At 35.7% G+C, this 12,558-nt stretch overlaps 1 protein-coding gene across 2 annotated transcripts in view; it reads right to left on the bottom strand.

Moving 5' to 3' along the window:
• Positions 1-12,558, bottom strand: part of LOC100263199 (uncharacterized) — a 49,477-nt gene that overhangs the window by 31,205 nt on the left and 5,714 nt on the right. For both annotated transcript variants that reach the window (XM_059738450.1, XM_059738451.1), the window contains exons 4-10: positions 7,326-7,491; positions 7,072-7,172; positions 6,871-6,943; positions 6,640-6,775; positions 4,636-4,796; positions 4,371-4,495; positions 4,190-4,289 (exon numbers count right to left, since the gene is read on the bottom strand). In XM_059738450.1, the coding sequence (XP_059594433.1) occupies positions 4,190-4,289; positions 4,371-4,495; positions 4,636-4,796; positions 6,640-6,775; positions 6,871-6,943; positions 7,072-7,172; positions 7,326-7,491 (862 nt within the window). The remainder of the gene's footprint in view (positions 1-4,189; positions 4,290-4,370; positions 4,496-4,635; positions 4,797-6,639; positions 6,776-6,870; positions 6,944-7,071; positions 7,173-7,325; positions 7,492-12,558) is intronic.

The raw sequence follows: 12,558 nt of genomic DNA, 5'->3' as shown, positions 1-12,558 counted from the left end.
CAACACCATAAAAATTCCAATATTATAAAGTTCTCTATTTGCTGTACAATGTGATGAGAGATTTAAAAAATTAAGAGAAAGAAAAAAAGGAATAAATAAATAAATTAATAATCCTAGGTGATCATACCAAGGTTCCCAAACAATCACACCTTTAAGAAGCTATATAACTATTAATTCTCAATAAATTACATTGACTAAAATTGAAAGACTACTCAAGTTTATATAGGATTGTGAAACTCCTTTTTTTTCTTGATAGGTAAATAAGAATTGTATTAAAATGAAGAATGTATACACATTATATACAAAATAAAGAAAAGACCGAAAAAGAAGCATGAAAACACAAAAACCCGCTACCGCACCTTACAAAGAGTCTACTCAATCCACAAAATCTAATTGCAACAAAGAACCATCCCCAAAATATAATCTAACCCAATCCCAAAGAAGATATAAGAAAGAATTTATAATTGTTTGGTCCATGCTTTCATAGTTTTCAAAAGCTCCTCTATTCCTCTCCTGCCATAATGTCCAAAACAAACACAATAGAGCAACCCTCCAAGCTTTTTTCCACTTTCTACCAACAAAGGACCTGTGCTAGCTCAAGAGAACCTCTCTAACTAAAGAGTGCATTACCCATTGGATATTGAAAAGCGCAAAAATCAATTGCCACAAAAGGCGAGCTTTCAAATAATGAATGAGAATATGGTCCCTTGTTTCTTCTTCTTCCTTACACAAGTAACATTTATTAGGAATCCTCCAACCCCTCCTTTTGAGATGATTTAGAGTCAAAATCTTGACCTAAGTTGCTTCGTAAGCAAAAAAGCTAATTCTCAAAAGCACATAAGAATTCCAAACTATGTCATAAGGGAACGACTCCACTCTCTTATTTGCCAAAGAGAGTAGAAGAACTTAACAAAAAAAGCATCATCCTTTGTAGGCAACCATACCATAACGTCAGCAGTCTCCAGAGAGATGGGGTGTCTAAACTACTTCCCAAAGAAAGCTTATACTCCTCTAGTTCCCCATCATGTAACTGCCTAGTAAACTTAGGACTCCTGCCACCATCCTCCTAAAGATCACTCACCCCAGCATCTTTTGAGGTAGCTATGGAATATAGCTCTGGAAACAACTTCCTCAAGGACGTATCCCCATACTACTTGTCCTTCTAGAACTTCACCATGTTCCCATACCCAACCTTAAACCCAGTTCTAATCTTGAAAATCTCTCAGCTACCTTTGATTGCCTTCTACACCCCACATCGTACCCTTTTCTCACTTTTTAGTTCAACACCCCTTCTCAACTTGCCCATACTTTTTTTCATTCCAACAAAGGAGTGACCCCACCCTAGCAAGGTCTCTTTTATAGAGGAAATCAACACCTAAGAAACATAAAAAAGGGACAACAAAAGCTGCCACAAAATCCTCACTTTGTTACAATGTAGCAAAATGTGGTCAATTGACTCTCTAACCTTCATTCCAACATCACTAAGGAACCTACCTTAGGCAAACTATCTTGATATATTCAGGGAAATTATTTACCACTCCCAACCGTTTATTGCTTTCACAACTTTTTATTTTACATTTTTTATATACATGCATACATACATACATACATACATATATATATATATATATGTATGTATGTATGCATGTATATAATTGAACATCTTTTAAGAGGGTGTTTACAAATTATATATATATATATATATATATATATAACGATAGGATTATGGTACAAATTATTTAGATTGGCCAAGATGGATTAGGTTTCCCCGAGGAATATTCCTATATAAACTTAAGTAGTCTTTCAATTTTAAACGTTTCAAGATGACATGATAACCATTTCATATAAGGTATTAGGAAGCTCTATGAGAGATCTAGTATTGTTGTAAACTGCTTGTATTGCTTTAATTTGGATTGTGTGGTGGGAAAGAAATGTTAGGATTTTTTAAAGCAAGGCAAGAACTTTAAAGGTTCTTTGGCATACCATTCATTCCATTGCTTCTTTTTAGACCTCTTGCACCATAAATTTTAAGGGCATCCCCCTTAATGTAGTTCAACTTGATTGGTTAGCAGTGTGTAGTTCCAAGGGTATGGACTAGTAAGGAGAGATTGCTTTTTGTATTTACCTAATGGTTTATGATTGTTAATATTCCTTATGTTTAGCTTTGGTTTGTGGGAGGATTCCTTATCCTTCTATTATACTTCTTAATTCCTAATTCAATATATCACATTGTTGTTTCTCATCAAAAAAAAAAAAAAGTACTAATAAAACGGTACTTGATAAAGAAATGAGTATTCAAGATGATAAGATCTATTCAAGAAAATGAAGAAAAGTAAAATTTTGTAGATTTTTAGTTTCTTTAGGTTCATAAGCAATAATGTTTTGAGTCTTATTTTGAATTTATAAAGTCTCCAGGAGATTTTTTATTATAAAAAGTTTCTATACTCTAAATGTTTCCAATTTCTAAAACTTTAATTCTTGAAATGTTTGTATTTTAATAAAAAGTGTTTATTTTCCTAAAATATTTCTACTGTTAAAAAGCTTCTATTTCCTAAAAAGTTTTAATTTTAAAAAATACTTTATAAAGATTTTTGTCCTTTAAAAGTTTCTAGTTTTCTAAAAACTTTCGTACTTTTCGAAATCAATGATATTTGTCCTTTAAAGTTTCTATTTTTTCTAAAAACTTTTGTATTTTTCAAATATCTTCAATTTCTAAAGTTTTCTATTATTTTAAAACTTCTAGGCTTTAAAAAAGTTTTTATATCTTAAAATTTCTATTTTGTTTGAAGTAGAAGATTTAATAGTTTGAAGAAAAAAAATGAGGAGTACTAATAAGTTACCACATAGATTAGGTTTGTTTTTCTATATTTTGTTAAGTCTTTTGGGTTTTCTAAAACCTATAAATAAGGCTACTTGATGTAACCAAGAGATCAATGAATAAATGAATAAATGAATAAAATGATTTTTTTGGCATACTTTAGTTGAGGCTTTAATGAGATTCTAAGATTTTTCTATCTTTTCCTTCTTTATTTTCTCTTTCTTGTTCTCATTAGTATTTTCTTTTCCCCTTGCAATTTTTATTTTTTTTGATAGACAACAAGAACATGCATTAAAGAGCGCCAAAAAAGGAAGGGGTGTGCCCTACGCATACAGGCTGTATGCACAAAAACAACCAACACACACCTCAAACAAAGAAAGTCCTCACAAACAAACAAAGCAAAATTAACCACAAAAAAAAAGGGTTTCTAGGAAAATCAACATAGAGAGGAAATCCAACTCCAAATAACCCCTAGTCCACTCAAATAGAGTCTAAAAGAAGAAATCCTTTAAACCTTGGTCGGAGAGTTCATCTTTGAAGATTCTTCAATTACACTCTTTCCAAACACACCAAAATAAGAAAATGGGAGCCAAGCACCAAACTGCTCTATTCTTCTTTTGGAACCCCTTAACTTTCCATTGAAAGAGGAGATTTCTCACTGAATTTGGAAAAACCCAAGCCACCCCAAAGAGGGCTAATAAAAAGATCCAAAGCTCTCTTCTCTTGGTACAATGAATCAAAATGTGATCAGCCAATTCTTCACTCTCTTTACAAAAATTACATCTATTAACCATTTGTCATCTCCTCTTTATTAAGGTGTCTACAGTTAAGATCTTCCCCCAAACAGCTTCTCAAGCAAAAAAATGTTTGTAATTAAGCTTACATAATAATAGAAACATTCCGATTCAATTCAAATTAGGGTTCCCCATCATGTTTGTAATTGCTAGGATGAGCCTTAACTTTTGCTCCATATTTTCCTATATCCATTCATTCTTTGTATTTAAGCACCATAATGATCTCAAAAAGAATGGATGTGGCAAAAGAATAGTGGCTGGTAGAACTACCATTACTAGTGTCAAATGTTACAGGTAAGAAAAACTACTTTGAAAAAATTTGTATGCTTTCCAACAAAACATATGCACATTTTTGCACAAATAAATATGGTAATGTCATCAAACATAGGTAAAATATTAACATATGCATGTCTCAGGTTGAGATACCTAAGGCCTCAACCAACCTTAGGTTGGATTAAATTTCTCAACCGTAGTGTAACTGTTTTGGGTTGGGTTCAATCCAAAGAAGTTGAGGCTTAGTTTCAACTGCACAAGAAATTTTGGAAACAAACATATTCAGATATGAATAAACAATCACCTGATGATCCCCTTGCACCTTGCAGAACAGCAAAAAGTTGTTTCCTTCCTTCCCTTGTGTATGCAGCTCTATTTTTCAAATTATCTCCGCCAGTCATATTCTGGTAGACAGAGAACATCACTTACTCTTCAGATTGTAACTAATAAACCAGATATGAATGGCATAAATGGCTTCACTTAACTGCAAACAGTAACACTGCTAAATTCAATTTTGAATGAACTTCTATAGTTCTAATTCGTGGCAAGGGATAAACTGCCTCTCCACCTTGCTGAGATAGAATGCGAGGGATGTCTATTGATTCAATTGCTGCAGAATGAAACATGAGAAATATGTGAACCACAGTTGTTTTCACAAAGTGAAATTCAGCATATGTACCTAGAAATTTCACCACATAAGAATCATTTTTTTGATAGCAAAGGCAGAAAGAGTCAAGCAAATCAGCTAACCAGCAGGCTCAAAGAAATTTGCTTGCATAGGAGGTCTATTTGGATTAAGCATCACTCGTGTTTTCCACACTTGAAGAGTTCCATCCTTGGAAAGAGTGACAAGTAACCGCAGCACTGGGAGCCAAGCAACTGATGTTATTGGTTGAGAGCCAACTTGTGTACTGAAAAGCAATTAGAAATGAACCATTAGAATGTCAATTCCTAAAAACAATGATGATTACACTGATAAACATGGAATTAAAATATTTTAGTAGAAAAATCACAACTTTCTAGAAAACCAATAATCTCATGCATGAAATTGTAAAGCAAGTGCAATGAATTTAGAAGCTGTGTTAGATATTATACAGCTCTATACCTAAAAACATCTTAAACCTGCAAGAAGATAAGACCTACCCATCCAAGAACACCCATTAAAAAAACCCAGCTCATCCATCACAATAATCAATCTGAGCTCCCACATTCAGTGGATAAATTTCAGAAACCAGCTGTCATATATCACTTAAAATCATGGCCTCATAGTACATTACTACAAGCATAAGAGAAAGAGCAGTGCAAATTTGCAAGATAGTCATCAAAATTGTTAATGTCATTAGTCAATCATGCATGTCAGAAATCTAAGGAAATATTAAGTGCAAATCCTACAAAAGTCAAGCAAAATATATATGACATAAGTAGGCACTTGAGTCCTGGCTTAGGTGGGAAATGGTTGGAGTAGCGATAGGCAAGGTTGCAGGTTCAATTCCATATGCCCAAAAAAGATAAAATATGCATGTAGCAATCTTTTTGTTGACATCTAGAAATCAGCCTTGAATAGGTTGGCAAGAAAATTTTAGGTTATACGTACAGCATTCTTTTGCATAAAGACTGATAGCTCATACATATCAAGATCCTCTTCCTGGTAACCCTTGTGTGGAGGCTTTTACTCAAGAGGGTGCTTTTTATGTCCAGTGAATACCACATACTCCATTGTTTATCAATGATTAATGAATAAAGAATAGAATGCTTCCAGAGGCCAGAAGTGGATTGGATTCAGTTGCAACCAGCAATGTGACTGTGGGATTAAATAAAATCTTAAAAGTGAATCTTCTAATTAAAGAAATGGTATACCAAATGAAGCAGCCTACGTAGGACAAACTATCTTATGATTCATTTTGAATTAGGAAGAGTGTTTTAAGATCTTGTATGTGTATTCAGAGTAATGTGGTTTTTAGGTGTTATACAGCTAAAGGCAATTGGAATTTAAATGTGAAAATTCTTCAAGTTTGGTGATTTAATTAGTTTCCAAGATAAGATTACTAGAAAAGATAGTCTCCTTTGGTGAGTGTCAAATGTACACACAGATAGTCTCCTCTGGTGAGCGTCAAATGCATACATAGATAGTCTCCTTTGGCGAGCGTCAAATGTATACACCATGTATACGTTGCTGCACCATGGACCCCAAAATAATAATAATACTAGGAAGATAGTCTCCTTTGGTGAGTATCAAATGTATACACCATGTATATGTTGCTGCACCATGGACCCCAAAATAACAATAAAAATAAAAATAATAATAATCATCATCATAATGAGCACCAAGGTAATAGGACTGAGCACCAAGGTAATAGTTCCAAGCACCAAGGTAATAGGACCAAGCACCAAGGTAATGGGGCCAATGCCAAATGGCACAATTGTAAGGTAACGGGACCAAGCCATTGGGCATTTGCCATAATTGAAATGGGGTAGTTACAAGATGACACAAGCTTATCCATTTATACAATCTTTTATTTTCACTTTCTTCTCCTATTTCACATTTTTACGCATTTCTCTAATAATACTTCTTTTTGGAAATGCAAAACCGGGAACCAATTGATAGACATCCTATCAGCCTCTTATTTTACCATTCTAATTAATACCAAACATTTGGATTTTAAGAATATTATAACAATTATTATAGAAATGACCAGAAAACTCTGAAATCACATGCTTTTACAACTAAAGAAAAGATAACCATAAAGAGCTTACATTCCTATCATATTGGGTCTTTCAGTTGATACATCCCATGCAAGTAGTGTACCCCGTCTATCACCAACAAAAATCCACTCCAAAGTTGGATGAAAAGCAAAGGCACCAGCACCAATGAGCTTAATGGTATTATCAACTGGAACAAGGAGAAAAGAAGGAGAAATTTTATGTTAAAAGGGGATTAAAACTGTCAAATATTCAACAAAAAAGACAGTGTTACACCCATCTCACGTTGTAGTGTATAATGAACAGCATATGTTTGAATGTTGTAAGCTCGAATCCAGCCATCTGCATAAGCTACATACTGAAAAATGAAAGGCAAAAAGTTGCTAAACGTATCCATCAGCGCAAGAATCAAAAGGTTTGCACACTTAAGATACCATGCATATCCGGTGCTAAATAGGACAATCTCAACCAAATTAAACATGTTACCAGGACAGGAAGGCGGGGGTGGCAAGCAAGATTGACAACAGGTTTCTTCAGATCTGTCTTTATTTTTGTTGGTGCTCTCCCCCCTTCAACAGTTCCAACAACTTCATGCAGTGAAACAATTCAAGAATTAGAAGCACTACTAGGCACAAAAACATAAAGAACACAGGTACTTGATACAACAGAAACTTCAAAATTTAACAACCATAACTGCAAAACTATTCAGTGAATGATAACTATAGGAAGTAACATCAAACCTGTTACACTCATCCTTCGGTGGAAACCAAAGAACACAACAGGTTGGAGAGGTGTCAAAGCAAGATGAACTTCTGTATCAGGAGAAATCTGTTCCATCCTCTTTTCAGGTGAATGCAGCACAAATGTTTGCTCAGTGTCAAAATCACAGGACCGAATTGTACAGTCCTGAAAATGGAAAACAAAATACATTAAAATAAACATAAAAAATTGACCTGCATAAGGAGGAAATGTTAAGCTATAAATAGAATAGGAGAATTATTTTCCTATTATGTTAGTTTCTTATTTCTGTAAATAGATAGTTTTATGATTTAGGAATAAGTTAGTTTCTTATTTCTTCTCTTGTAATCTCCTATATAAACTGTGTGTATGGTCAATCTAATATACAAACTTATTATTTTTCATCTCATATTTCGTGTCATGGTATCAGAGCTGTAGGTTTTTAAGACCTGGGCATCATTTTGGCCTTCATCGCCATTTTTCTAGCCTTCATAGCTGGATTTTTTTTATTCACGTGTTCTTTTACCAGCCTTCATTGCTGTTGGTTTTTTTGTTTCGCAATCTGCCTTAATTCCCAAGAGATCATGTTTTTTTTCGTGGAAGATGTCGGAGGTTGTAGAGACGACTACTACAGCACAATCGGAGGAGATTGTTCGATCTCAACAACCTGGGGAATTGCAAAACATTCAAGTTGCGTATAGGTTGGATGGAAAAAATTACCTTAAATGGTCTCAACTTGTTCGCACTGTGCTAAAAGGGAAAGGGAAGATCAACCATCTTATGGGTACAGGGCCGAAACTAGGAGATCCCTGTTTTGAAGCATGGGATGAAGAAGATTCTATGATTATGGTGTGGCTGTGGAATTCTATGACTCCTGAGATTAGCAACACATGAATGTTCTTGGCTACGGCTAAGGATATTTGGAACGCAATCCAATAGACGTATTCAAAAGCTAGAGATGCGGTTCAAGTATATGAGGTTAAGGTGAAGACGATTGCTACAAAACAGGGAAGTAAAACGGTTACTGATTATGCTAATCAATTGAAAGCTTTGTGGCAAGAACTTGATCATTATAGGGTGATAAAAACCAAATGTCCTGAGGATGCCGCTGTTCTAAAGGATTTCATTGAACAAGATAGAGTCTATGATTTTCTTGTTGGGCTTAACCCATAATTTGATCAAGTGAGAATCCAGATTCTTGGCAAGCAGGAGGTTCCATGCTTTAATGAGGTGGTGGCACTAATTTGAGGCGAGGAAAGTCAAAGGAGTGTTATGCTTGAACCACAAACCTTGGATGGATTAGCCTTAGTTGCAAAAACAGAATATTCAGAGCAAGGAAAGAATGATTTGCCTAAACACTTAGGTAGAGACAATCAGTGGAAGGAGAACAAAGACAATCTCTGGTGCACCTATTTCAAGAAACCAAGGCACACAAAAGAGAAGTGTTGGAAGCTGAATGGTAAACCACCAAGTCGTGAATGGGGAAACCGTGAAGAGCAGCAAAGGCCTCAAGCACAGATGGCAGAGCAGCCCAAAACTGAGGAAAATTCAGCAACAGACAGGTTCAATAGTGAAGAAATGGAGAAGCTGAGAAGCTTGTTGGGATTCCTTGACAAACCTACTGGAACTTGTTCTTTGGCTCTTTTAGGTACACCTTCATTCTCTTTTTGCATAAATGCCTCACACAGGGTTTATGATGACTCTTGGATAATATATTCCGGTGCCACAGACCATATGACCTCCAAATCTCAACTTTTACATACCTATACCCCAAGCCCAAGTAACAAGAATATTGCAGTGGCCAATGACTCTTTAGCTACCGTTGCAGGTTTCGGAGACATATACATCACACCTACCCTTATTCTTAAAAATGTCCTCCATGTACCAAAATTGTCAGCCAACCTTCTTTCCATTCAAAAGCTTACCCATGATCTTAAATGTTAAGCTATTTTTTTTCATTCTTATTGTGTTTTTATGGAACAAGGCTTAGGGAGGAGGATTGGACTTGCTAAGGAAAGGAACAGTCTTTACCACCTTGAATCATCTCAGAAAACTAGTAATAATTTGTCGTTGTCTTTTCTCAGTTCCTCAAATAAAGATACCATTTAGTTGTATCACCTACGTCTAGGTCATCCATCTTTTAGGGTTTTAAAGGTCATGTTTCCTCATTTGTTTTAAGGATTATATATTTTTGAGTTTCATTGCGAAACTTGTGAATTGACAAAACATACTCGTGTATCTTTTCCTATTAGCAATAAAAGAGGTTCTCATCCTTTTCATTTGATTCACAGTGACATATGGGGTCCTTCGACTATACCTAATGTTTTTGGGGCTCGTTGGTTTGTATCCTTAATTAATGACTGCACTTGGGTTACATGGATCTTTCTTCTTAAACAAAAATCTAATGTTAGCATTGTTATACCTAATTTCCACTTAATGGTTCAAAACCAATTTGGGGTTAAAATAAAAAGCTTTAGGACAGATAATGCTAGAGATTACTTCAACAGGATTTTGTCACCCTATTTTCAAACATAGGGCATTCTCCATGACTCATCATGTGTTAACACACCCCAACAAAATGGGGTAGCCGAGAGGAAAAATGGGCATTTACTCAACACAACCCAAGCCTTACTCTTTCAAAGGAATGTTCCTAAGTCCTATTGAGGGAAAACTGTTATTACTGCCGCATACATGATAAATAGAATTCTCTCACGAGTGCTAGACAACAAGAGCCCCGTAGAGATACTTAATAGTTTCTATCCACACTTCAGAACCTCAAATGGGCTCACTCTTAGGGTATTTAGGTGCACTGCATTTGTTCATGTCCACAGCCAACATAGAGACAAGCTAGACCCCCAAGCCATAAAATGTGTCTTCCTTCGTTACTCATCCACTCAAAAAGGATACAAGTGTTACAATCCCTCAGCCAGAAAATTTTACATCTCTATAGATGTCACCTTCACAGAAAATAAACCTTTTTTCCCCAAGTCCTCTCTTCAGGGGGAGATTTCAATTATGGAAGACAGTCCTTGTGAGTCCTTTGAACCTCTTGACCTTCCTCATGTCTTAACCCATGGTGATGAAGAACCTGAGTCATCCGAGTCAATAACACCTAAGTCACCCAATTTTACCACCGAACCCGTGTCATCCCTTATTCTAGCCAGTGTCACTCGCAATTTTCCATAGTTTCCTAAGATGTATTCAAGGGAAAAGGTCATTCTAGAACAAAAGCAAGTCCAAGAATCCAACTCAGACCCTGGGAATGAAATCACGATAAGATCAGACCCACCTTTACATACACAACCTGGTGAAACTTCCATTGACTCAACAGACAACCTAGACCTAGACCTTCCCATTGCTGTCAGAAATGGCACCAGAGAATGCACAAACCGACCACTCTATCCACTATCACACTATGTGTCTCTTAAGCACCTATCACCAGCCCACAAGAATTTTATTGTGAGTCTAAACACCACTATCGTCCCTAACACTATTTCTGAGGCATTGACAAAAAAAGAGTGGAAGGATGCTATGAGAGAGGAGATGAATGCATTAGAAAAGAATAAAACATGGGAGATTGTTGAAAGACCGAAAAGGAAAAACATTGTTAATTGCAAGTGGATTTTCACACTGAAATATAAGGTTGATGGATCTCTTGAGAGACATAAAGCAAGATTGGTAGCCAAAAAGTACACTCAAACTTATGGAGTTGATTATCAGGAGACTTTTGCTCCAGTTGCAAAACTGAATACTATAAGAATCCCGTTGTCACTGACTGCCCACTACAATTGACAACTCCTACAGTATGATGTTAAGAATGCATTTCTTCATGGTGATTTAGATGAAGAGATTTACATGAACATTTCACTGGGATTTGAGGGAAACACAAGTAACAAGGTATACAAGTTGAAAAAGGCCCTTTTATGGGCTAAAACAATCTCCTAAGGCTTGGTTTGAAAGATTTGCAAAAGTCATGAAAGAATCTGGATACAAACAAAGTCAAGGTGACCACACTCTCTTCATTAAGCACTCGGCTATAGGGGGAGTAACTGCTCTTCTAGTCTATGTTGACGACATCATAGTGACTGGAAATGATGAGAGAGAAAAGCATGAAGTGAAGCAGAGATTAGCAACGGAGTTTGAGATAAAGGAATTAGGGAAACTGAAGTACTTCCTCGGTATTGAGGTGGCATATTCCACACAAGGGATCTTCATCTCTCAACAAAAGTATGTGACTGATTTATTGGCAGAAACAGAGAAGATTGAATGTAAACCAGTCTCTACCCCAATGGATCCAAACCACAAGTTGGGAGAAGATAAAGAAGAACCAGTGGTGGATAAAAGAATGTACTAGAAGCTGGTTGGTAGGCTCATAAACCTTGCTTACACTCGGCCAGACATCGCCTACTCGGTGAGTGTGATCAGTCAATTCATGCATGATCCAAGAGAACCTCATCTTCAAGCTGCTTACAGGGTGTTACATTACTTGAAAGGCAACCCCGAGAAAGGAATTTTGTTCAAGAAGAACAATACTCTTGCTCTAGAAGCATACACCAATGTTGACTATGCAGGTTCCCTAGTGAATCGAAAATCAACTATAGGGTATTGTACTTTTCTTGGAGGTAATATGGTAACATGGAGAAGTAAAAAGTAGAATGTGGTAGCAAGGTCGTCTACAGAATCAGAGTTTAGGGTCATTGCTCAAGGTTGTGTGAACTACTTTGACTAAAGATTATACTAGATGATTTGAGAATCAAGTGGGATGGTCCTATGAAGCTCTATTGTGACAACAAGTCAACTATCAATATTGCTCATAACCCTATACAACACAATAGAACAAAACATATTGAGATTGATAGGCATTTCATTAAAGAAAAATTGAAGGAAGGAGTAGTGTGTATGTCTTATTTTTTTTTTTTTTTTTTGATAAGTAGTAGTGTGTATGTCCTATATTCCATCAGAACATCAATTAGCCGATATCCTAACAAAAGGGTTGAACAGTTCAATGTTTCACAATCTTGTATTCAAGCTGGGAATGGAAGACATTTATTCCTCAGCTTGAGGGGGAGTGTTGAGCTGTAAATAGAATAGAAGAATTATTTTCCTATTATGTTAATTTCCTATTTCTGTAAATAGATAGTTTTATAATTTAGGAATAAGTTAGTTTCCTATTATGTCTCTTGTTTCCTATTTCTTCTCTTGTAATCTCCTATATAAACTGTGTATAGTCAATCT

Source organism: Vitis vinifera, chromosome 7, assembly GCF_030704535.1.
Source record: "Vitis vinifera cultivar Pinot Noir 40024 chromosome 7, ASM3070453v1".
Classification (NCBI taxonomy): Eukaryota; Viridiplantae; Streptophyta; class Magnoliopsida; order Vitales; family Vitaceae; genus Vitis; species Vitis vinifera.
The sequence above is the reverse complement of the archived record's forward strand: the minus strand, read 5'-3'. Positions and strand labels throughout refer to the sequence as shown.